A 27,135-nucleotide genomic window follows, 5' to 3' on the forward strand; every position below is an offset into this window, starting at 1 on the left:
CTCTGAGCCAAAATTCATGACAAAGTAACGGTGTATATTTAACGTTGTATATACAGCACATTTATGCAACGGTAGATTGTCGTCATACAACCACAGATACACTTATTCATTTGCGTTTTCAACTGAAAGGTACACAGTCTTCTAATTTTTCAGTCTTCAAAGTGCACAAATTGGTTGTCGCAATACATGCCCTCATTACGCATTGTGTTCGCTGTCATGAGGAATGATGTATACTCCTGGCTGTCGTTCTGGTGTCTTCTCTTTGTTCAGTATATCGAACTGTTTGTTGCGTGAGTTTTCTAGTAGCCTCAAGACAGTCCATCCCATACCAAGACAGACAATTATCGCTCCCAGCAAGCGAAGCATGTTGTCGTAGCTCCCGAATTGGTCCCTAAAATATCCTGAAAAAGCAATGCAGCCCTGTATTATCAGAAACACTGGATGGTAAGTGACAGGAGGTATAACTTGGATGGTTGTTCTTTAACTGCGCCTCTTTCGCGTTCTCTAGACCGTCGCTATTCATCGCTATACTTGGGGTATTCAAGATGGTTTCCTTCACTGCACATTCCGGCTATAGTCGCGCGACGTCGCTCAGGTAGGTGAGAGTAAAGGCTACGAGCAAGAGCATCGTTTACACCATAACAGGGTGATGGTAATGGTACTGACGGTGATGACCTTACCAGGTTATACCGTCGCAGGCCTCACATATGTGGGCTGCGTCAGCTGGAGTCAAGTGAGCTGACATTGAGGGTCGGAGGTGACGAAGATTGCTGGTTAAGTTTGTTTGGTCGATATGCAGCGTAACGGTATAGCCTCGTCTAGTAGGATGTCTATGTGTAATAGGGGTCTAGCAGAAGTGTAGAACGTCTACCTGAGGTCTGAGACGTTGCAGGCCATGGCGACCCTCGTAGAGCAATCGTGCAGTGAGTGATGTCCGATGCGTGGTGAAGGATAGGATAACGCGGAGACTGTGAAACTATCCATTTACACGATTTCAATAGAGACCTTCTGTGGCCCAAACTTACGGTATCCATGTGGTACCGAAGCAAAATGCGAAGGATTCGCTCTACTTTTAAAAGGGCTCTAAAATACAAAAACAAGTTCGCTTCAAATTATGTTACACACTATGTTAACTTGGCATTTGTTTGGTCATAATTCAAAACTTTCATTACGTTACGAAGCTACAATCAGAATCATAGCGGACTCTTTCCTGCCACGCCATTGAGCAGTTCCGGCGAAAAACATAGTGCCAGTTACGAAGCGGACTGACGTCGCTGTCCGAAGGATGCGAAGATAACTGTTGTGAGTGGAACATTTGTGATAACTGTTGTGGGCTACAATTCGGTCAATCAGTATTGAAAAATGCAGCAACGGGCCATGATGCCGCGCACGTGCTGAACACTACGATCGCACTCTTAAAAATGAACCTCACCTCATAGCACGCACCTATAGACCCTTTTCACTGACCTCATTCCGTCCGCCATACTTTTGTTTTCGCACGCGCTCGCACCACAGTTAAAGCTGGCAGCGTGCACGCGCCATGCACAAAAGTATGGCTGCCACAAGCAGGGGGAAAGGCTATGCCGTCTGCGACAGTGACGTCAGATGAAAAGAGTCTATAGCCAACCATAATCTCGAATGATATCGTTATCTGACCTGATTTGTTGCAAACGGGAGGTGTACGCCTTTTTTGTGACAGTTGTGAACAGCATAAGTGTCACAAAAAAGGCGTACGCCTCCCGTTTTCAACAAATCAGGGCAGATAACGATATCATTCGAGATGATGGTTGGCTAGGAGCGTGCTATGCGGTGAAGCTCATTTTTAAGAGTGCGGACCCGTTTCAAATCCACACGATAGGCATGCGCGTGCTTCTCGTGCTGGCTCATTGGATGCCGCCATTCTTTGATGCTGTTGATGTTGATGAAGAAAGAATAATAGGACCCCATTGCTTGCCACCAAAGACGGTTGGCTCTGTTTTCATTGCGTTTTTCTTCTAAGCGGTATAGTGCTTTGCGAACTAATTTTGCTTGCACTGTACTAACTGAAACACGGACTTTCAAAAAGTGATAGAATAGTTAGGAAGCAAGCGAACTGGTGATATAGATCCATTCTGAAGAACCGAGACCAGGGACACGAAAAAAAAAAGGAAAAGAAAAGGAAAAAAAGGACACCCACAACGAAGTGTTCGTTGTGGTTCATGGTGGCAATTGATGTTCTGAGGCTGGAATACATAGAAGGACAGATACATACATAGCCTGAAGTGCCTAAGAAATTAGTGATGAAAGAAGGAAGAAATCACTGAAATGAGTACTCAAAGGGTACTCAAGGGTACTCAAAAGAGTAACTCAATTGGTAGGAGCCCTCGACCGGCAATCCAGAAGATGTGGGTTCGAGACCTACAGCTGGCTAACCTTTTCAGTGACTTCCTTCTTTCATCATTTCTTCGTTGTGGTTGTCCCCCTTTTTTCCCGTATCTCTCGTCTCGGGGTTCTTCAGTACGGGCTTTTATTTGAGAACAGTTTTTTTTTCTTTGTGTGTGTGTGCATTTTAGTGCCCCTTTAAGTATGCGTCGTCGAATTGTAAGGTACTCACCAATAAGCGACGGTCTTGTGAAACCACATATTCCAGAAAAGAAAGTCATGAAACCCATAGCCATGGCAATTTTCTCAAGGACGACGCTGTCTCCGAGGAGGACGCTGAAAAGTACCACAGTGTTGCCAAGGGAGTAACCAAGGATGAGGCATACGATTAGGATTCCTTCAAATGTCGTGAAGAATGGGAGCACCTGTAACCAGAGAGACAGCCACCATGTAACACGGCCAGCGGGTCTCGCACGCGGGGGACAACGTTTACCAGAAATGAGATTCCAAGCGTCAAGCATGATATGGCCATCGTTGCTTTCCTGCTCAAGAGGCCCTTGTCGGTTACCCAACCGACGGTTAACCTCCCTGTTACGTCACATATCGCGTACCCCGACAGCAGATATATAGCGTTCTGCAGGGGTACCTCCCTGTCATGCGCGAAGTCCATGATTACTGTCATGAAAGCCATGTTGCTGTTGGTGACGAAGATGTATGACAGGCATACCATAACATACATCGGATTCAACAACGTGTTGTTGGCCTGTCTTTCGTGCTGGTCGCGAGAGATGCTATCCGGAGAGCAACGACTGTCCTGTTTGCCTTCCGAAATCGTGTTGAATGCAATTAATGTGACATCGGCATTACACGTATCTGCGTATGCAGCTGGTACGTATGTGCATGTTCTTGACAGGGCAGAACTAACCGATGCATACATTTTGCTCAGCTTTGCACCACATAATAATTTGTCCACGAAACCGTCACGGCGCATGACAGGCTTGAATTGCGATTGATTTATAACCTGGGATGGTATTTTGGCACATTGCTCTCCGCCAGAGCTTTTGATAGTGCCTGACATTCCAGGAATTCCCTCACTGATGCAATGAATGTGATTGGGTCTTCCCGTCTTCGAATCTTCATAGCCTATTCGTTGGCCTATTCCCTGGTGGTGTCGTTGTTCCCGTTTTAGATTCGAGCATGTCGCAGCACATCCCATAATGCCGCTCTTGGGCTTTTCGTAATTTACTACGGAATTGTGTTGCCGACAGCAGCTCTGGCTCATCGATTGGGTTTGGAGTACTGTCTTATCTTTCCTTTTGTTCTTCTGTATATCAAAAGTACGAACGGGTGCAGGTGTACTGCTCGTCTTGGATTTCGACACCGCTGACTTCCTCATCCACGGAGGAGACCGGAGAAAAAGGGCAAAAACTGTACCATGCAACATAAGCGCTCCAATGACGAGAAAGCATCCACTGAATCCGAAGGTTTCACTGAAGTACTTAATGAGCACGAGGAACGTAAATGATCCTGCTGTGGCTCCCGTGTAGATAATGCCAGCTGCCCGCACTTTTTTCTTGTCAAACCATTGGTTGAGGCAGACAGCGTTCGGGGTCAAGGTCATACCAAGTCCTATACCTGTTGGACGATGCGTGAGTGAGTGCTTCAGCTGATTATTTTTTGCAGATTTCAAAAACGTGCTTACCATGACATAGCCCCAGGGTGATGGAAAGGGTGAGGACATCTCGTGCAAAATAGGAAGCGATAACAGACACCCCACTTAGAAAGGTTCCTGTGATGGCGACGGTGCGGACGCCTACCCTGCGGATGAGCATAGCAACGAGGGGACCTGTAGAGGTAAGATGATTAGAACGAATTCATTATTAGGTAAGCCGTGATAAACAGGGTCGGACATTCATTGTGGGCTGATACTGCTGTCACACGGTCATTGAAATGAATGGCGATTGAGCTGAGTGGTCATTGGTCGTTGCTACACGGCCATGTTCAATTACCACTGACTCGAATGTCCCTCGACTCGATGGAGGTTCGCGGAACACCACTGAGGAAATCAAGCGTTCTCGAAAAGCACTTCTGGCAGCCTCATGCTCAGTGACTAGCTGTATGTATGGTGCACCGCTATCGAAGGCCTAACAGCTGTTTGTGGGCACTCAATGTGGAAGTGTGTAATGCCCCGGACACACGGGCGGTCTTCAATGACAGTTGAAATCGATGGTCATGGAACATGCGCGTTGCGCCACCTAGCGTGTAACGCGGAAACTTCTTAAAGAGCATTGGATTCAATGTTTCGTGACAGGTTAACGCGTTACACGCTAGGTGGCGCAGGCTACCGCCCCTTTTCAAAGGGAAAAGCCACAGCATCCATTCATCCTCCATCCATCCAATGGCCATTGATTCCAATGGTCATTTACGAATCGTCTGTGTGGCAGGGTATTACGTGGCATTCACGTATTTATTTTTCCATTCTCGGCACCTCGCACCGCACTGTATCGATACCACGCACGGTCATAAAAAAAGTACATTAGGAGTGACATGTGATGAACAATTCAAGTGCGACTAATATTACAAAATCGCCTCGCACTTTCTCTCACTATAGACGCCCTTTGTCTACTAAAACTTAGGTAGACGGTCGAACGGACGCGCGTGGCGCCATCTGGCGTGTAGGTGTAGCGTGTCACTTTCAAAAGGAGCATTAAATCAGGCAGGCTGACATGCAGTACACTCTTAAAAACAACTTCACCGCATAGCCAACCATCATTCTGAACGACATCGTTCTCGCCCCTTATTTGTTGAAAACGGGAGGCATACGCCTTTTTTGTGACACTTATGCAGTACATAATTGTCACAAAAAGGCGTACGCCTCCTGTTTTCAACAAATTAGGGGATGTCATTCTGGATGATGGTTGGCTAGGAGCGTGCTATGCGGTGAAGACCTGTTTTTAAGAGTCTACACTTCTAGCCCTTCCAGAAGAAATCAATTCAAAAGGGTTGGATCATACATCCAAGTGGCTCACCAGCTTTCTTTTAGCATTCCTTCTGAACAGTGATATTATTCTTATGAACGAATAGAGGCTGTAAAGAAAGCGAAGTAAAAAAGTAACAGGTTTCACTGTACTTTTCGCGAGTGAAGACGAACTGAATGCCGTTCCCTGTTCGTCATTCGTTCGTGTCTTGACTCTTCGGAGTCACCTATACCAAAGTCGCTTACCTATGAGATTCGCAACTCCCGGTACGATGGATAAGGGCCATGCGGCTTCTTCTCTCGTCACTCCAAAATAGTCGACAATCTGAACGTAGATGATCCCAGCAGACCGAATCATGACGACGCTGAAGAAGTTCATCATGGCGCAAGATACCGCAACCATCCAGCTCCAGGAACAGTCCGGAGCTAGGGTCATCCTTTTGCGCATTTTCTTCTCCGTTTCTTCATGGCCGGCCGGCTCTCGTGAGAAAAGCAAGCAACAATGTATGAGATAGACGTGAAACATACATGAAACATTGAAACCTAATGTTTTTTTTTTCTTTTTTGATAATCCAGTACCTATACGACCATCGAGGGTTACTTTGACAAGTAGACATGCCTTTGATGGTCAAAGTCACGTGACCAGTCCGAGTCACGTGACTCGTGCTGGCGATACATGTGTCGTCTGCAAAATGGCACAGCATAATAGTGGGGTAAACATACCGTATTTTACGATGACTCCGGCAACTCGCGCCAAGGAGATAAGAAGGTCGACCTTTAAAGGCTGTCAGAGATAAGCTATGCAGTCGTTTCTTCGCCTCGTGCAACATGTACTACTTGCGACACACTTATCGCGCGCGAAGGAGCCACACCAACATCGAACGTAACCTCCGATTGGTGGCGCTGGGGGCAAAATGGGATTCATATGTTGCCTTCCCTTGAAAATGATTTTGGTATAGCTCCCTTATGCGCGACACCGCCAATACGGGATCGTTGCGCCCCCTGCTGGAAATTGTAGACAACTGTGCCGCAAAGCAGTACATACGTTGCGACACGCAAACTTAGCACAAAAAGCATGAAAATGTGACGAAACACCTGGAAATGTTGCCAACAATAATGTTGTTGGTAACCTTTCCCAGACTCAGCGATATGTTATACCAACAACTATCCTACACCAGCTTGCTTGCGTTTTGTTTATTTGTACTACAAAGATGTTGCTTTAATTGGAGTGGTAAAAACGTTTGGGGGAGAGGGGAATATGTAAAGTTAAAATATATGCGGAGGGTTCTCGTTATCTGATAAAGCAACTAGTATACGAATTTAATTTCTGATACACATGTATTTCTATAGGCAATATGATATCATACGTGATATGATACAAGATGATGCCGTTTTTGTGTCCCTTGCTTTCCACCAACACAGACTGTATACCTTGGCTTACTTTCTGTACGTGAATGATTGTCCTGCGCCGCTGATGCAAGCGTAGATGTATTTTCTGTTTGTAATTGCCCGTCATTAGAGGGAGATAAGGCTATACAGCACCCTTATAAATGCCAACAGCTTATATATCACTTTGCTATGCTCTCGTTCTCGATTGCATCAGCTGTGCCTCTGTTGATTTTCTTTTTTTGTCCACGTAGGCCTTATCTTTGTTCGTTTCCCTTTCCGAGACCCCGCAATTATTGCGTGCGACTTTTATATGTACGAAGAGATCTTTTCTCTTCAGGTGGTAACTTTCATGTCTTTTTCGAATACGACTCGGCCCGCGAAAAGACGGACACGGGTATTTGGTACCTCTCCATAATGCTGTGAACATCTATAATGTAATGCCGCAACTGATTTCTCTGTCGCTTCAATTCATTCACCGAGTAACGAAACGTGTGAGCGCACTGTGTGTGTGCACACTTATCCCATATATGCGATACACAACGGTAACAATCGCGCGTTGCAGACCGAAGTGAGGATTAGGCGCTATCTTGCGGCACTGCCCAATAACGAAGTTTCAACAATCGTTTATTTTGTAACTCATAATATAATTTAAGGAAAATATAATTTAAGACTGCATGTTTCACTCAGAAATCATTTCGGTACCGCGCTTCAATGTGAGTCATGGCCTCTGAGTTAACATGGTAAAGTTTCACCTCAGTCCCTTGTTCCTGTTCCCGTAGTCACAGAAGTGAGAGCCCGGATGTCTGCTTTCGAATTCGTATTTGTAATGTGGCTAAAAGCAAAGCCCAAAGCGAAGTCAAACCAGCAACAACAACAAATAAATCATGACTATGGCCTGGGGTGATTCACCGCTTGAGAACAGTACACTACCCCATTACACGCGAAACATCGATCAAACCATCGATCGTAGCATGTCAAGCAAATTCAGGCGTTTTCACAGTATTTTTCATCGTTGCAGACAGAAAAACTGACTGATAAATCCGAGACCTTCAAAAATATTGTTCGCAAATATTTACAAATATTGTAAATATTTCTGGGGTCTAGGCATTTTTCCTGAAATGTCTCATATCCCTCAAATCGAGAACTTAAACTCATTGCTTTCATAGCTGCTCATGTTTTACATGATGTTATTTTCTAAGACGTCTTGTTGTCAAACATTAATATACATCAACATGTCTAAGACATTGCCGAGTAGCAGTGCCGCGTTGTCGTAATCCTTCAATTCAGCATTTTCAGTTTTGCGTTCACTTCAAGGCAGCTCTATTATAGAAATATGTATGTTTGTATGAAGCTGAAGCACTGGTCGAGTCGCCCATTGCAAATGTTAGTCCTTAGGTCCTAGGTGAAGAATAGAGCATAAAAAAGTGATATATGCGACGTACCAGAAATGATATAGGATCTCTCTCTGTCTTCATATTGCAATTCCTTTTTGGACATAGTCACCGTATCTGGGGCTCGATGGTAACCATCTTCACTCAGGCAGTGGCGCACGACTATGACTACATATACTATTTGCTTCAGCGGTAACGTTTCAGCGGTAACGTTTCAGCGGTAACGTTTCGCGAGAATTCATCACTATTCACCATTATCGAATGTTGTTAATGGAAAATCGAAAGTATATAGTATTTCATACCTGGTGTTCCGTCCTGACAACCGGTTCCTCTACTCCTTTCCGCAGCATAATCATTGCTGTACTCTTCAGACACAGTGAACGCAGAAATGTCCAGAACGGAAAGTGTAAGTGGGTCGTATTCAAAGAGCTCGGGATGACGGAAAATAGCCCCGGCTCACAAGCTGTATCTTTTTTAATTGCTGCTCTAAACGGCGATAACAAGTGCTGCTTGCCAATATAAAGCACAAACTGCAAGATATGAGCGTTTTTATTTACGCAGTTATTTACACAGGTGACGTCTGTTGTCCAGCAAAGGGCTATCGCCAAGAGCATACCTATGGGGCTGCGATGACCACACATTGTAGCAATAATCGTGCCGTAACGTCACAACAGTAGAGAGGAAGAAGAAGGTAGCGGAAATTTATTTCGCGGCAACACGTCACCCGGCCACGTGACCGTTGCGACCCGAACATGAGTGCCAGAAATCTAGAAGTTTTAGCCGCTGGGATCACGCTTGGGGGCATCGCGGTCGCTCGCCTTCGTGTTTCGTCGTCTGCTAACCCACTTATGCGATGTGCCAGCCAATAGGGGCCCTCGCCACCCTTGCAGAGCGGATGTGACGACACCGGATATAGTTGGGCACCATTACCCCGCGGCATGTCCAACATGGTGCCACAAAAATGTAGACTTACTCACCTTATACGCAAACCTATAGTCCCATAGCAGAGAAGAAGCCACACGGCGGCGTTCGTGGAAGAAAGCTGTACCAGGGAAGCCGGAGAGGCGAAGAAGTTCTTGTCGAAAAATTTACTCGTCCACGTGGCCAAATGAAAGCAAACAAACAAACTGAAATCAGTACGAGACCGATTCGCCATAAAATTACGCACGCGTCTTTGAAGCCTGAGACATAATTTTGTCGTCGAGAATTATTACGTGTTACATACGTAATGGACACGTCCGCGGGACAGGAACAGATGTATTCCGTCAAATGATCATGTTGTGGGGACTATTCATTACGTTTCACAGTGCTAAAAAAAGTGCTTTTGCTTGAAGGGCCAGATGAACTGAAAGATGTTAACTATACTACGATAGCATACTTCTACTACTTCATTTTCCATTGGATTGGATTTAATGGGAGTTAAAAATATACACTGGCTCAAGCAGCATAACAGTATATGGTTGATAAGCAAGACCAACACAAGAGAAGTTAATTTACTTGAAGCAATACGCGTTTCATCAAGCATAATGAGAGAATGATTGGTAAAACGTGTATTGCTGCAAATAAAGTAATTTGTCATATATGTCGGTAATGCTTTTTATGACGACGACGACGACGATGATATATACATATATATATATATATAAAACAATGCAGACGTAAGTCGCGACGTAGTCAAGCTGGCTACTCCAGTATAACAACACAGAGTTGGATAAACTGACTTTTTAAACATAACTCTAACTCACAGCTCCTCACTACTCTTATTCGCGTTGCCCTTTTATCAGGCATTTCCACGTAACACAATCGTTCCTAAACTATGGTTGTTGAGCACGTCACATTGTTCTATGTGGGCCCTGATTCCAATGCGCAGTCTTATAATCCCCCCCTTTCCCGCTTGCAGTGCAACAAAATGAAACAATGACTGCGAACGTGACACGAGCTCGGGTGGAGATCCACATCAAGACCCTCCCCCTCTTTCACTTACATTTTTCTTCTTTCCTCACTCTCTAATGGCCGGTAATCCGTATAACGCGGCACGAAACAAAAGGAACCGCTTGCTAGGTGTGAAGAACCGTGCTATTAGGGAATCACCGGTGCCTTCCACATTGTGGCACCTACACATTATCACGTCCGTCGGCCACGCGGCTTCCCCTGGCGGACAGAGCGGGAATTAGTGGCTCTCAAAGCAAGCAAAGTGCGGTAGGTTGATGGTACTGTAACACCCTTCGAGGGCGGACGTACGACCCTTCGTCCAGGATAGTGACACGGGGAGAACTTTTTCACGCAGGCCGAATCTTTTATTAGTTCCGCTGCTTTTGCGAAGGAACGCGTACGACTGGGACGGGCCGGCTGACATTGCTCGCCCCGGAGCGTTCGAGCGGCCACCGCGTATAGGGCTTCTAATCAGAGGTGTCAGTCGACGCGAGGTGTCATCTGGCTTGATGCCACCACGCGCCAGAGTGTCATCTCGCGGAGGAGGTGAGACTATAGTAGTTGGGGGGAAAAAGGTGTCAAAATATCGGATAACGATAGATAAATGCGGTTATTTTTACGGAGTTGCGAAGTGGGATGTTGATGTGTTGTGACGTGGAGGTATCTTTGGCGGTACGATGAACAATCGATGCAGATATTTATCTGTCAGGAGGCTGCAATCTGGAATTTCTTGAGCTCTTATATAGTGCATGAGGGGTCATTCGTGCTTCTGGTGATACTGTGCTGTGATTTGTCGAGGTGCAAGTGTACAGGAAAAAGCGAGGTACTGCATTCCAATCGCCCTTCAATCCCAAGCAGTCACCGCTGTATTGCCAGCGCGGCATTTGAAATTAGAATGAAGCAACTTAAACGTCTGCGCGGTACTTGTTATAGATACTGTGATGGTAGCCTTGCATTATAGGCGGTGCTGGGTTGGAGTCCTCCGGTGTCTCTCCCTGAGGCTTCCCTCTGTTTTCCGGATGACGGAAGAGTTCCTCCTGAAGTCGCCCCAGGATGTATGCTAACTTCTCCTATCTCCCACTCCTTCCCGCTGTCCTCTCTTCAGCTATCCACGTCGGCATACCGTACATTGCTATATTTGCTCCGCGGTGTGAACGCGGAATACAAAAAGCGAGTGAACTGAAATTGTCTTCTCTATTTTCCGCAACACGCGATAGGCTGTAGCCATTGCACAGAATGATACCGCTGTCACTCTAGATTTGTGGAAAGCGCTGGACATATACGCCTTTTTGTGACAATTAATATAACTGCACGAGTGTCGCAAAAGGGCGTTTGCGTCCCGGTTTCAACAAATCAGGGGAGAGAACGATGTCATTCCGAATGATGATTGGCTAGGAACATGTTATGCGGTGAGATTGTGTTTTAAGAGTGCGGAGTAACCTAACATGTAGCAGTGAAGCTGGACGCGTGTAAGAGCACATCGGTGTGCCCACAGCGCAGAGGAACCAAACTTATTTAATATACCACCAATTACAGTGTGGCATCGGCCACAGCTCCTATGCTCTCACCTCTCACCTTAGACCATGTTGCGAGACGACTTGCAGACATCTGTCATGGTCGTCGACAATGACACCGAAGCATTGGGAACCAGTCGCATAGAACGGAGGGGACATTCAACCTGGCCCTGACGACCAGCCACCAGGGCTTTAGTCCTCCCTTCAACAAGATAACGAGCATGAAGGATATCGCACACCGTCGCTCTAATACCATTTGTCATATCACGTGATAGCTGTGTCGCCGAAGTTGCTCTTCCATGCTTGCACTCGAAGCAGGCGTGGAGTATGTGGTGTGACGTCTTTTCATTAGCTGCACGGGGGTGTCAGCAGCGTCTATCGGGCCCTCGGCGGCCTGCTTTGAAGGGGTGGCGGCCGACGTGCGATAATTGCCGCCTTGTTGGCAGGTGGGAAGCCTTTGAAGAGCCGCTGTCACGGCCCTTGCTGACGGCAGGGGTCCAGTCTGCCCCTGGGTGGCCTGCCACCGATCGGAATTCCACCTGCTGGCTGCGCCACTGCACGTCGCTTTATCCACAGATCGGTCTGCGTGCGTGCAGCGATCTCACTTTCGTGCTCCTATGGTGCTTGAGTGGACGTCCGTGACGTGCGCGGAGTTGGTTCTTCGACGTTTTGTCGCAATGTCGGGTGTATGATTTTTTTCTTTCTCGCGGTTTAGTCACTGACATAAGTGATATACTGAATCGAATAATACGGAGACCATTAATCAAAAGGCGGGAAGGGTTTCGGTTGTCTGATTTGTGACACGAAGACAAAGACAGCACAGCATAGACCAATGGTGCGTGATGTGATCAGGTGTGATCGAGTATATTTCGCGAATATATATCAACGCGCGTTATGCGACAGACCAGTGTGATACACTATTAATCCACGACAGGAAGTCCAGGAACTCGAACCGGGATTCTAAAGACGAAAGTCTCAACGGCCTTTCTTGCAGTTGCTTGGAACGGATTTTTGTGGTGGCTCGCAAGTAGCACATCCTTTTGCATTCGGGAGCTAGGAACACTAAATCGATGGAGCGTAATACAAATTGTAAGAGCCTCTTTTAATAAGCAGAAGTATGCAGGCCCTCTTACTTTTCTCTGGCGTGACGTAGTCATTAAGAGATCGTCAATCACAACCGTGCTTTCGGCAACCGTCGCTATGGAAACGAGGCACCATCATTCAGCCACATTGGAAGCCATTGCTAGCCACGTTTTGCCTGTGTTTGATTTCGTTTGCGCCGATTGGCTGAGGCAGACTAACGTCATGACTCTTTAGGTCCACGTGACGAACGAGTGGGAGGAGGAATTGAGCAGGCCCCCTCTATCTAGGTCGGGTTGTTCATATGTCATTTCTAAAGTTACTTCAAAGTCAGCGGCGACCTTAGTCGTTTCTCCATCGTAAGTGGCACCAACGCTCCGCCCTTGTGCTACTGTACGTTCACTCCAGCGCATCCGTTTCAAGCCACGAGTATCTTAAAGAAATTACCATATCGCTTACCAGTATCAATCTCGGTATCAATTACCAGTAGAAACACCGTGAAGAACGGTCAGACGCAAGAACGCCTGTTCTGGACCAGACATGCAATGTTGCATGCGGGCAGGACAAGGTCGCTTGCGCGGCACTGACGTCTGCGCCTGCATCTGCGGAACGTCCCCCGTATACGTCATTCCGATAATTGGGGGACGTCTCGAAGAGCCCTTTCTTCGTACAGTACACGGTACATGTATCTTTTTACCCTCTGCACACATGTCGAGCATGGTCTCCATTGGAGCATGTCGAGCCGTGCGGGGTCGTCGAGGGTCGGTCGCGTCGTCAAAACACATGTGCACGACAAGACCTCGGAACGTGAGGTCGTGGTCCGGCGCTTCGTGCAGGGCGGCGCCGCTCCATTAGAAGTTATTTTCGTCACGGCTGCTTTGCGCGGACTCCGGTTACGCGGGGACAGATATGATTCACAGAGCGCGCAAGAGACGGAGACGTTGACGGATGGCTACCCATGAAGACGAACATGCGTCGTACCCCATGCGATTGCAGGGTCGTTCGGTGAATCGTTCTGCCCTCTATGGGAACTTGAGCGAACTGTGGATGACGCCACTGCTTTGAGCGTCTTCTCTAGCAGTCTACGGCTATGTAAGAGGTTATAAATTTCGCGAGCGTTAATTATGATTTCTTGGGACACAAAGTAAACTAGTTAATGTATGCCTTCTGGGACAGCTGGGAGCATGAAACGGTGCATGCCCGGCAAATAGAAACACTATCACGAAAGTAAAAGTAATTGGCGAAAAAGCCAATGAGTGCCAGCGCCAGGGTTGAATCTGAACCTTCTTGGTTACATGTTAGGGTCGCCACCTTTACACCACATTGGCATAGCCTTCTCGCGTGAAGTTGGGGAGCGTCAAGTAATCTGGAAGGGCATGTCATACACTCCTTTTGCAGTCGCAGTGTGTTGTGTTTGTCCCTATAGATGGAGCTCGCCTCGTCTCGTTTGCGTATCAGAAACACTATCGTTGCCGATTTTTTACCCCAGGCACACGGGCAGTCTTCATTGACGATTGAACATGCGCGTAGCGCGACCTAGCGTGTAACGTGCCAACCTTGCAGGGCAGCATTGGATTCAATGCTCTTTCAGTAGGTGGCATGTTTGACGCCAGGTGGCGCTACGCGCATGTTCAAAGGCTATTGGTTTCAGTGGTCATTGAAGACTGCATATGCGGTTGGGGCATTACTCTCCATAAGAATCGGTCGAATAAAGTTAATCATGAATGAGGTGGTAAACTCTTTTACAACCCAAACACTCAAGAAGCTAAATGGCGATTTCCAAGCGGGCCATTACTGTCGCAAAAAAAAGAAGAAACAAAGAGGAATACAGTGAATGTCACGTTACCTATACGATCTTAAAACAGAACTTAACCGCATAGCACGCTCTTATACCCCTGTCACACGGCAAATTGAATGTCATTCCCAGCGAATGCCGTTCGCACTGAATGACATTCGTTTCGTGTCACACTGTGAAACCAGGCAATACATGTTCGGGAAACTCATTCGCTGTTCCCTCTCGCACCGACTGCGCACCCTCGCAGTAGAGAGGTAGCAAAAACAATAAAGATGAAACCGTTTGAAGAAATGAAAGACGAATGAAAAGTCGCACTCCAATATTTTATCACGAATTTGATAACTTTCGACACGAAGGAAGGAAGGCTTGTTTTTCGGAGAACTATACCCTCGTTCCCAGTCGCCATGTTACCAAGCGCGGTATAGATAGGCTTCTTACTCGTCTTTGCTCGTGATACTTAGCCAACTAAGTGCCGTTGAAAACGCAACGATTTTGTGAAATAATGTAATGTTTCGCTAGTTTCGAGAAAAAGGAACAAAAATATGACTAATGTACCTGTATGATACTTCGTATGTCCGGCCCGGGTGTCTTAATTATCGACAGTGACATCATTTGAGAATGACTGTTTGCGAATTCTGTTTCTTCGTGTAGCTCGATGCAAGACAAACGAATGACATTCGGTGCGACTGTCATTCGCTGGGAATGCCATTTAGTTTGCCGAGTGACAGGCGTATCAGCCAACCCCCATCCCGAATGTCATGGCTTTTGTCCTCTGATTGGTTAAAAACGGAAGGCGTACGCCTTTTCCTGACACTTGTGCAGTGATGGTAGTTGTCACAAAAAAGCGTACGCCCCGCGCTTTCATTCTGTGTAATGGTATGCCTTCCCCGTGCCAGAGCAAAAACTCGTAACCCCGTGCGTTTTCTCCAAGAAACGGGCCTTTCACAAAGGCCCCTCTAGTGTACCCATTCCATCCACAGTGTACTTCAGTCTCATTGGTGTCACATTCACCATTTCATCTTTTTTTTTCTTTTTTTGCTAGGTGACGAGGCCCATTCGCGTGTGGCCAATGACGTCATGCCTGTTTTAAGAGCGTAGGAATGATGCAAGGAAGTGGACGCTAAGGAAACAAGTAGGTATACAAGAGGGACACACACATACACACATAAATGGGATGATGATGGAGAGGGAAGGCGTCCTGCTCGTTGGTGGTAGCCAAGGCCGTGCTGAAGACTACTGGGAGGTGGTGGGTTCGAATCCTACCACCGGCTGTGCTGTCTGAGGTTTTCCCTGGGTTTTCCGAAGATTTTCCAGACGAATGTCGGCACAGTTCCCCCTGAAGTCGGCCCAGGACGCATACTAACCCCCCCTGTCCCCCACTCCTTCCTGCTGTCCTCTTTCCATTTGTGCACATCTGTACGCCGGGAAGAGGGAAGATATGCTGTCAGAGTACGGAAATATTACTATCATTTAAATTATCGATTTTCTTTGCGTCGTTTCCTCAATAGGTCCAGTATTGAATAGGTTTCAATAGGTCCGTTTTGGCTCTGTGAAAAACACGGACGAGAAAAACAACAACAACATCAACATCAACTTTATTTTAACATGATGAATGGGGAGTTTCATCGCCAGGGACGCTACTCTAGACCACTAGAAAACCATGAACTAGGGGATTTCGTATTTATAATAAGTACTCAAACGTCGCCATGCCAGCACTGGACAGCCTGCCGGTCTTATTGGACCATCGTCAGTATAGTACGTTGTTCCCTCGAAGATCCGTTGTGTCAAGGGAGATTTTCGAACTCACATGCTAGACACATATTGTTGTTGTGAGTAATAACGAAGCAGAACTGCCGGAAAGAGAGAGAGAGAGAGAGATTAACGAATCCGGTAATTGTCTGCAGCACTGTTATTGTTCTTAAGACCAGAGAGGCCAAAGCCTTGTTCAGCCTCTGGAGTATCAGTGCATGTTGATATGAGGCCATTTCAACCCAGTAGCTTTATTTACCTGAGTTTTGTCGAAATTCATTTGGTTCTCCCCTGTTGGCAGGGAAACCCGTGAGATATCCGTTCGTATCTTTACGAGTCGTCGAAGTGGTGGATGAAAGAAGTGACAACGTCGAAACGTGAATGCCGTCTTTGTCTTCAAACTGCACTTCTTTTTATTGTACTGTACAGGACGTAGTGCATGAATAGACATAATACCTTATGTTCATTTACAGTGAGGATAATATGGCGCACACACTATAGGATGCCCCTTTATCTTTGGCTGCTTAAAACCTGGTAAAAGACGTGCATGTAAGTATACACGTGACCCGAAATGTCATATCTCAGGCTGCTTCCAACACCATACCTTGATACAATTGTTCTTTTTGCTCACATGTTCTGGTACATGAACTCGATTCACAGACAAGTTGCAATGGTTTAAGCCACAGGTCGTTAGATGAACCTGTATACACTTGGAAACAGCCTGCATGTTGTTCGCGGTAGAGGTCCTACAGCTCCAGTGGCTCGGCTAGATGTTAGGGCCACAATGCTTGATTTACATTACATGCATAGTACTTATCTACATCAGTTGATAATAAATAAGCTCGACCGCGGACGGCGCGAGGTCCAGATGCCACTAAACAGATATAACAGTCCTCTCTCTGGTCGTCTTGATGTTTATCACAAAAAACAAAGCTTGAGATGGTACAACGGTGTTTCGTGTCTCCGACATATACTACAAACAATGTACACGCAACGTACAGAGCTTTACAGGGTGAATATCACTCTAGGAAAGATGTGAATGAGGTGAGATCGAAGCTCAAAGGCTGCCTATACAGGCACGATCAGAGTTGTGCCTTAGTTGATAGAGCTCATGTTTCTTGTGGCGGCAGGAAATCCCGCAGACACATTGTTTAGTGACTAACCAAGCTGCGTACTCTTCAGCTGTTCGAGGAACATATGCTAAACATACGCCGATACTCAGTACAGCAATTATGAGGTAAACCGACTACGTTCCATCATCACTGAAAAATAAAAGCTTTCCTTGTCCGCGCTTTTTTTAAAAAATACAATACTGTTCTCGAACCTTGTCACCAGCCACCATAGTCCTCTCAGTCCTGGACGGAACACGTCACATTCGTCGTCCTAAAGTCACATTTTTTTTTCACTCTAAAATGTGCTACATCATGTGGTGTTGTCCTTCGTAAACATCACCGAACACGTGAGGGCCGCGACTCTGAGCGGCGTCCGTGTTGTAGACTGATTGTCAAAGCGTCAGTCCTCGTAGTCCAGGGTAGTAGAAGGAGGTCTTCAGGTCCAGACCCGAAGGAGCGGTGGCAGCCGAGAACTGCGGTGACACGAAGGCGTCACCGGGCATCATGCTGGGAAAGGACGGAGACGCAGCCGTGGTGGTCTCGGTGGCCGCGCTGGTGGCCGCCCCGGGGGGCTGCGTGGGGGCCCCACAACCCCACCCGTGGGAGGGCATGCGCACGCCCCACTCGTCGCCCGCGCCGCTGCTCTGCATGGTGGACTGGCCGTAATCGGTGCCTCCGCCCAGCATGTTCAGCATCTGCGAGTCGTGCAGCGGGAGAGTCGGTTAGAGTCACGCTTAGGTAGAGGAAGATTATTTCATTGTTTTCTCAATCGATCGCTTCTATACTCTAAGAAGAAGGAGAAGAGTTCTTTTGGGATTAGATGCATCGTCACGAGCATTAGTTCTTTTCAGGACCAAATACACAGCAATTTATATGAAGTTTACATATTATTTGAGGCGCTGGGGGAGTCAATTTTGGGATAAAGGAACTAAAATGGGGAGCAATTACAATCTAAAAAGCTAGACGCTGTAATATTTCTACAATTTACACTTTTTTTTTCTCTCTCTCTCTCTCTAAGCGTGTATCAGCTTCGAGATGGTGACCCTGTGGCTTCTAAACTTCCAGTATTCGCATAGGGGGCACCTCTATAGAGAGGATTTAGTGGTACTAACCTCACTTTTTTTTTAAAAAAAAGAGGAAAAGCAGCACGAACTCAGGAGAAAGAGAAGTAGAATGAAGGAAAAAAGCTGCGAGAAGGGCGAAGTTTTCCACTGGTAACTCCAATCCGTTGAACTTTCACCCTCCTCGCTATTTTCTTTTCTTAATTTTATTTTCTTAGTGTTTCTAGTATAGGTATACTGGGGTAGCCAGTTCGAGCTTTGTCGCGACCCACCTCCGGCTATCTTCCTAAATTATCATCATAATCTCGGAAAGCGCGCTTCACCGCACTGCTGTGGTGGCCTGCGGGGAATACAAAGTTACGGATGTGTCCCGTTGGGAACTTGCAGCATTAGCGCTACAAGACCGCTTGTGAGGACATTTTTCTGGCGTTTCCTTCGTTACTTCACTAAATTCTTACTTCACTAAAAGTTTTTATGAGAAGGACATAAAGAGGGGAAAACGCAAATTGCTCTTTCTTCCGCTCACAAATCGCGAACGACTCAACGGATGAATCTTGTTGCATTTGTTTTGGTTTCAACGTAACGGCAACGTTCACTTGACTAGGGTGGGAAACTTGCACGTTAGTGTTCCTTTTATGAAACAGGGGAGAAGGGCTGAAGACGTGCAATCGTTAAAGGAAGAAAGATGTCTGTGGAGTAACATTCTCCTGCCTCAAACGTGACACGTTTTAGACGGACACATACAATATGGCATTTCGGCTCTTGCAACAATCCAGCCTCCCTCCTGTCATGACTCCGTACAGGGTCGTCAAAAACAAGAGCGGCACACATATACTTGGTCACGTAACGTCGGCCCAACAATGGTGGTCCTCTATTGGCATCGATCGAGCAATAATCGTGGGAGGTCGGGTCGGGTCAGCTCCATTATAACTGACATTCCCCCCCTCAGAGAGAGATAATGCCGCTGGAGGAAGGAATGGTGTGCTCACCTGGGACTTGAGGGCGGGCTGCGAGGGGGGAGGGGCGTAGGCGGGTTCGGCATAGGCGGAGCGGCCGTCACTCATCACGCCCCCGCCGTGAGGCAGCACCGACTGCACGCTCTGCTCTGTCACCGCTGTGAGGGATAAAGAAAGCAAGGACACTTTCTAAGCACGTGTCAACTGCAATAATGCGCGTTGAAGGTGGATGTAAACACGTGTCAGACTGTGGACTGTCAGATGTCATGGTGGCTATACACAGATGCCGTACACTCTTAAAAATGATGGTGGAGGTGGCGCTGCACATAATACGCGCCTAGCCAACCATCAGCCCGAGCGACATCGTTTTCACCCCTGATTTGTTGAAAACGGGAGGCATTACGCCTTTTTGTGACACTTATGCAGAAATGTTAATTGTCACAACAAGGCGTACGCCCCGCGCTTTCAACAAATCAAGGGCGATAGAGGTACCACTCTGTACAATGGTTGGCCTTCAGCGTGCTATGTGGTGAAGCTTTTTCTTAAGAGCAGAAAGCCCATCAAGTTCACACATTGATGTGGAATCATCTATTATACAAGCACTCGGATTTCTTATATTTTTGTTGCACATTTGAATATTGCCCATTCCGTAACTACACTCTTCCCTTCCTAAGATTTCCTGTCTTTTTGTATCAGCATTACACGTAACACGTTCGAAGCCAACGATGCCACAGAATGATGCCATTGGCACTCCTGACCTGCGTCAAGAGTGGGGCGTATGTCTTTTTGTGAGAATTAACATAAATTGTATCTAAAAAAAGACGTGCGTCTTCCCTTTTCAACGAAACAGGAGAGAGAACAATATAATCCCGGGTGATAGTTGTCTTTGAACTTGTCACGCGGTGAAGATCTAGATCGTGCATCGAGATTTTGGATTAATACCGAAAAATCTGAAGACATATAGCGACACTCTTAACACAGAATTTCACCACATAGGGCCGCATAGCCAACCATAACCCCGAATGTCATCGTTCACTCCCCTGAATTGTTGAAAGCGGGAAGTATATAGGCTTTTTCTGACACTTATGCAGTTAAGTTAATACTCACAAAAAGGCGTGCGCCCTACGCTGTCCAAAAATGAGGAGTTATAGAGGTGTCATTCTGTGCACTCTTAAAAATGAACTTCACCGCATAGCACGCTCCTAGCGAACTACCCAAGTAGCACAACATCTTGGCCCAATATAGGACCAATATTGAACCCATATTGGGCCGGCATTGCATATATTGGTCCAATATTGGTCCAAGATGTTGTGCTACTTGGGTATCATCCCGAATGTCGTCGTTCTCTGCCCTGATCTATTGAGAACGGGAGGCGTACGCCTTTTTTGTTTATGTAGTACGTAAGTGGTACAAAAAAGGCGTACGCCTCCCATTTCCAACAAATCAGACGCGAGAACGATGTCATTCGGGATGATGGTTAGCTAGGAGCGGGCTATGCAGTGAAACTTATTTTTAAGAGTGTGCAATGGTTGGCGTTTCATGTGGTGAAGTTCTGCTCTAAGAGTTTAGTGAAACATTGAGGTAGACCATAAGGGCACGAGAATTCATCAAAGAAAGTAATGCCTCGGTGACCTGTTGGGGGTTCGACTCTCTTTGTGACAGTTCTTCTGGCCGACGTTAGTCCCCCGTGTGAACGATCTTGCCAGCATAGAATTCGTAAGTAGGAAGATAGAGATATCTGAGAGAGTGAGAATTGGGGAAAGGATAGGATTTGTAAGAAAGACAAGGCAGTAGCCTTTCACAAATTCGGAAGTCGCCTTGAGAGATGCGATCACCAATTGCCACTTCCACTATCCAGTCGACACTCTAAAAACAGCACTTCACCACATAGCACGCTCTTAAGCAATGACATCCTTCTGCTCCCTGAATGGTTAAAAACGGGAGGCATACGCCTTTCTGTAACACTTTTGCAGTTCCAAAAAAGGCGTACGCCCCGCGCTTTCCACAAATCGGGAGTGATAAAGGTATCATTCTGTGCAGTGGGTGGCCTTCACCGTGCTATGTGGTGAAGTTCTCTTTTTAGAGTGCAAGCCGCCCTTACACTCTTTAAAATGACCTTCACCGCATAGCACGCTCCTAGCCAACCATAATCTCGAGTGATATCGTTATCTGCCCTGATTTGTTGAAAACGGGAGGCGTACGCCTTTTTGTGGCAATTTGGATATATGAAAATTTTCACAAAAAGGCGTACGCCCCCTCTGTCTCCCAATCACAAGGATCATCCTATCGTTCATGGCAATTGTTGGCGCACAGCGTGCTATGCGGCGAAGTTCTGTTTTTAGAGTGTAGTTCCAGGCCCTTGAGCAGTTCCCTTTGGCTGTCATTGTATCGCGTATGAAACGAGCGCATACGACTGTGCGCAGAACTGTGAAATTCCAATTCAGTGTCGTGTCTCCGCCCATAGTACGTATATAAATAGCGTACAGGAGCGCAGCAGCAACACATTTATATTTCCTTGAACACCGGAGGTACACTTGAGAAAGCTATGCTTATATACCTTGAACTGCTGCGGCGGTGGGGTAGGATGCAGTCGATGTGTCCGACAAGAGGTAGGGATTACTGGTAGGATATACAGGAAGACTAAGGGCTGAAAACCCGTTCAGTTGCTGGCTGCCCATCTGTTTCCGCCATCGGGCTCTCCGGTTACTGAACCATACCTGTACGGGAGCAAGAGGACGTAGAAGTCACACACTTTGCACGTCTGTATATTAGTGTTCCCAAAAACACAAGTATAAGAACAATGCGAGGCAGTCGATACTCAGAGGCTCCGATTGAACTATATAATGCGTAGTCGGGAGCGCCTATGACTACGTATTCAGTGGGGCGTTGTTATTGTGGCATGCCGGGGACGCAGACAGAGTTTGATTACGTAGACAGACTCAGGAACGGGTATGGGACAGAACTTTTGTGAGTGCATTACCCATGTGATAGGATGTAACAGAGACAGTATACTCCCAATTCTTAAAAAAAAAAAAAAAGCAAAATAATGTGCCAGATTAGGAATACCTTCCTGGGATTGGAATCTGCCCGTGGGGAACAATTTCTGCTGTCCTTCACCACCTCAAGGAAACGGAACGACTTCATACACTATTAGAACAGAACTTCACTGCGTAAGACACTCCTCGTCAACCATCGTCGTCGTGCGTGCTTCGTTTTATGCACACTCTTAGAAATGAACTTCACCGCATTGCACGCTCCTAGCCAACCATTATCTCGAATGATAGCGTTATCTTCCCTGATTTGTTGAAAACGGGAGGCGTACGCCTCTTTTGTGACAATTATGAACGGCATAAAGTGTCACAAAAAGTCGTACTCCCCTCGTTTTTACAAATCAGGAGTGATAACGGTGTCATCCCGTACAGTGGTTGGCCTTCAGCGTGCTATGTGGTGACGTTGTGCTACGAGGGATGTAAGACGTAGTTATACGCAAGGAAATTAAATCACGAATTGCGCGCTTCCTTTTTCCATCGACTTCAAGGGACACCTTCAACGAGCTGTTTCCCATGAGCACGATTCACCACACCCTGTGGTACCACAACTCAAATTCCCTCGACCGGCTTAATTAGCGCAGAGGAACGGCACCTCTAAGGTACAGCCAGCAAAGTACAAAATAAGCGTGCCGTCATCGTTGTCGTGCATGCATTCAGGGTTGAGGGCTGCTTTTGTCGGCGGGGGGCGTGTCCCTCGCCGTCAATCGAAGTGGCACCCCGGTTGGAAATATGGCCTGGCTACCGCGGCGGTCCCTCTTTGCCGCGCTGGGAGGTCAGCCGTGCAATCGGCTTCGACACCTGCGGGGGGGCCCTCTTACTACACCTTCATGACTCGGCGGCCGGTCAGGCGCTCCAGACTGCGTTTCCGTCTATATTTCATCCGCAGACGCTGCGAATATAATCTACGATATGGTCCTGGAGCGTGCCTTCAAAGACAGGAGAACCTCTGTCTGGCACTGGCGCGACCATGCGCACAAAGCGATCCCCCGCGGTATGGTGTGGCTTGGATCTGTGCAGTGTCTGAGGTGCTTTTTGGTACATTTTGGTAGTTGGTGCATGGATGCAGGGCATGAAACGGCTCCAGAGCACATCACAGAAGTGTGTTGTCTGTGTGTCTCTCTTCTATGACGTGTTCTGGCCCTGTTTCATCCACTGGATGTCAGTACGTCTGGGGAGACAGGGACAAATTAGCCAACTTCGTAGGCCAAGCTTTTACAGGTATGAAGGGAAGTGCCTCAGGACAACAGCCGCCGATATTTCGAACAGTCTGTTCGAAATATCGGCGGTTCTCGTCCTGATGCACTCCCCTTCATGCTTTCTTACCGGTTCGCTGGATTTCTGAAGTGGTTTTTGGTGATGCGGAACACGTAAACAGAAACCTTTGAATAGTGTATGAAGGGAAGTGCCTCAGGACGACAGCTGCCGATATATCGAACAAAGACGGTTCTTCTTCTGGGCACCGTCCTCACCAATGGCACCGTATTGAAAGGGTTAGGTATGACGTGTTAAAGGTTCATGCGAATTGTGGGTCGACAGCCCGGGGGAAGAAAGTGTATGAATACTGTATGTTTTACAGATAGATTGCACACTATGTACCATGTACACCTATACTGGCGTACTCCCGGACCAGACTTCCTATGAAACCATCGATGGAGCCTGCGAAGTCGACTTTCGCTATTGCTTGCATGGATTTGCTTAGTTGTATCTGCTAAGAATTTCCCGCACAGCAGTCCAGTCACTAGCCCCGCCGTGTTCTTAGTGCATGTATCTGGGTTCATCGTACGCACCGCATGGACTACGTCGCAGCTCTAAGTGAAAATCAGACTGAAGTAAGAGAATGGTATCAGGACGTGGTGACATTCCTTGAGATTGAGGGACGACAACGAACTTGTCTCATAACAAGGAATGAACAATATATATCTACGGGTCTCGACGATGGCTGTTCTGGACTCAAGGTGTAGGTACCTACTGGTACCAGAATCCCCCTGGACTGATGCCTTTCTAGGCTCTCGTTTTGCGTTCTTGATGCGTTCTCGACCTCGATATGCACTCACTTTTCCCGATCTCCTCGTGCGTTGAGAGGTTCCGTAGCGCTTTGAAGCTTTACTGCGGCTTCGCCGATCCTCAGACGTCGCCACATTCCCCAGTGTCACTGTTTTCTTATATATTCTCCAAATTATACTTATCCCGTTCACTACTGATTTTCCCAGTACTCTGTCACCCACTCTGCCCCCTTTCATCGTGTCTGTATTGCAGACAGAGAGCTCTCTGCTCTTCACCAGCACCCAAGAAAGACATCTCTATGCCATATGGGACTATGCACCTGGGTTGTAACACACACATGCAGATGAAGCCTACCTGCACCCTTGCCTCGGTAAGCTTCGTTCGTTGGGCGAGCTCCTCCCTCGTGTAGATGTCAGGATACTGGGTGCGCTCGAAGGCCCTTTCCAGTTCGTCCAGCTGGGATGCCGTGAATGTTGTCCTGGAGCGTCTCTGTTTGCGTTTCAGCGTCAGACCCGGTTCCCCGGGTTCGTCTTCGCCTTCGGAGTAGGAATCCATGCTGCATTCCCCACCTGCACTTCCCGTGCGACTACCTGTGGAAAACATAACGAGGCACTGCTGTCAGATGCTGGCGTTGTCTAAGTTACACGTACACTCTAACAGATAGAGAGAGAGAAAGGGTGAGCGAGAGAGAAAAAAAAGAGACTAAATTGGTGGTAATTAGAGCTTCTGCTTTCATAGATTGCGACTATACGCCCCGTGTTAGTCCCCCAGCACAAACTGGCTCCATGGCACGACAAATAGTCCCTAACTTTCTATGAATCTATAGTCCCGAAACAGACTAATGGCTGTGTCACTGCATCTAGCCCCCAGTTTCAGGTTCAGGTTGAGTTTCTTTTTCGGAATAGCAAGCTGGCAATACCCTGGCTGACATTTCCGTTTTTTTCGTTCACTTTATTAAACATATCCCCCTCCCCCCCAAAAAAAAGAAGAACCGACTAAAATTGCTCATATACGTTTCTTATAGTGCAACATCATGAGAAAAAAGGAGTGATTTTACTCCTTCTTGGGACTAAATGGATTGCCACAAAAATAGTCCCTTTCGGGAGTAAATGAATGTCACAGAGTGGGGACTGCATTTCACGCTCTGTTCTAACAGTCCCAGGTACATAATTCGTGTGCATGCATGAAATGAAACTACTTTGAATCAAACCGTCAGCCGTGGTATACCTAGTGATAGAAAATCTTGCGCCGTACATAGGGCACAATTTGCGTAGAAAGAATCGCTAACTGTTTCTTACTCTGTGTGGGTGGAAAATTGATAACTTGGCTGAGTTATACACCCTTATGCCATCAAAGTGCCAAAGAGCACATATTTATACGTAGACTGTTGCAAAGACCATTTGCGAAGTTCAGTGACAGTTTACAGTCCTGGGGAGTAAATGTCGGAGTTAGGGGACTAAAATGGGGCGTAATTGCAGTCTAGGGGACTAAAAGCTGCAATTACTTCCCATTTCACTCCCTTTTTTAGAGTGATAGAGAAGGACTAAAAATAGAGGCTTCTGTCATTACCTAGCACTTATTTGTTCCATAATGTATCGACAATTTATGTTTACAGTTCCAGTGTACGCCCTTGACAGCAATGTAAGAGAGAGAGAGATAAAAAAAGGAGTAAATTAGGTACTAATTAGAGCTTCTACTCCTTTAGATTGTAATTACTCCCCAGTTTAGTCCCGTGACCACCAAACGTACTCCCCATCGATGCACATACTCCCCGAACTCCGCCTATAATCTTCCATGCGTCCTAGCCCAGAAAGGGCTAAAACTACTACTTTTTTTTAGAGTGTGCGCAGCAGCATATACAAAGCACATAAATACCAGAGGCACTAATAACTATAAATGTTAGTAAGTTGTTCAGAGAGGAAAGCAAAGAAACTGCACCGAAGAATTCTATATACTCTCAGATGTTATCTGTACCAAATGAAACTCAATACGAAACTTAAGCCAAGGAACCACATTTATTTTTTTCTTTTTTCCAGTAGGAATCTCTTCGAAGAACTCTTCACGCAGTTATCAGTGACAACATCAGTGCTTACGCATGCCTACCGCGCGGAAACGAGTGTAAGAGTATATCCACTCTCTTCCGAAGTCATCGGCTTGATGTATCGGCTGAGACCAAGGGGTGGGGAGGGAGGTGTAATGAGGCGTGCCGGGCCCCTACCTAATTATCCACGCTCATTAAAGCGTTTCCAAGTTAGGCTGACCCCTGCGACCCCGATGGCCCAGAACGTGTGCGCTTTTGCAGACGCCGCGCTGCTTCCATGAATGAGACAGGACCTTAAGTCCATGGCTGTCTGTGGGGATGCGGCGTTTGTTTTACTGCGAAATTATGGCTGTCAGTTGGCGAGTTTTAGAGTATTGAATTCTTCATCATGGTCTGTGTTTTTTTAGGTGTCGGAGTGCGCGCGACACAACAAGACACTCATGTTGTTGAAGCGTGGTCGCGCGGACGTCCCATTTATCGGTGCATCAAAACAAATATTTGCATCGTTGGGCGCTGTGCCAAACGCAGTATAGCAGGGGCCGTCGTCGTCGGTAACTTTTTCGCGGAACGTTCCTTGAAAGCACAGTCTGGCAACGACGTCGTGTCATGTGACCTATTAAGCTACGGACGGACCTACGCGGTGGTTGGCCATGTAAAGCTTCTACTTTAAGCCATGTGTAGGCTATTAAAAGCATTTGCTTTTAGGTATCACATAAGAGAGAA

General features: G+C 46.9%; 2 protein-coding genes across 2 annotated transcripts in view; both read right to left on the reverse strand.

Annotated features, from left to right (window-relative positions):
• Positions 1-19: 19 nt before the first annotated feature.
• On the reverse strand, positions 20-8,553 carry LOC135370473 (monocarboxylate transporter 9-like). Its single transcript, XM_064604224.1, has 6 exons — positions 8,421-8,553; positions 5,585-5,816; positions 4,064-4,207; positions 2,855-3,996; positions 2,594-2,786; positions 20-401 (listed from the first exon to the last, which is right to left on the reverse strand). Exons 1-6 carry the CDS (start codon positions 8,472-8,474, stop codon positions 196-198), a joined length of 1,971 nt encoding a protein of 656 aa, XP_064460294.1. The 5' UTR covers positions 8,475-8,553; the 3' UTR covers positions 20-195.
• An 8,025-nt stretch (positions 8,554-16,578) lies between these two features.
• Positions 16,579-27,135, reverse strand: part of LOC135370476 (protein gooseberry-like) — a 46,773-nt gene continuing 36,216 nt past the window's right edge. Inside the window, exons 4-7 of the mRNA XM_064604226.1 lie at positions 24,726-24,961; positions 21,875-22,034; positions 19,351-19,475; positions 16,579-17,995 (exon numbers count right to left, since the gene is read on the reverse strand). Coding sequence (XP_064460296.1) covers positions 17,693-17,995; positions 19,351-19,475; positions 21,875-22,034; positions 24,726-24,961 — 824 coding nt within the window. The 3' untranslated portion in view covers positions 16,579-17,692. The remainder of the gene's footprint in view (positions 17,996-19,350; positions 19,476-21,874; positions 22,035-24,725; positions 24,962-27,135) is intronic.

Source organism: Ornithodoros turicata, chromosome 10 (assembly GCF_037126465.1).
Source record: "Ornithodoros turicata isolate Travis chromosome 10, ASM3712646v1, whole genome shotgun sequence".
NCBI classification, from domain to species: domain Eukaryota; kingdom Metazoa; phylum Arthropoda; class Arachnida; order Ixodida; family Argasidae; genus Ornithodoros; species Ornithodoros turicata.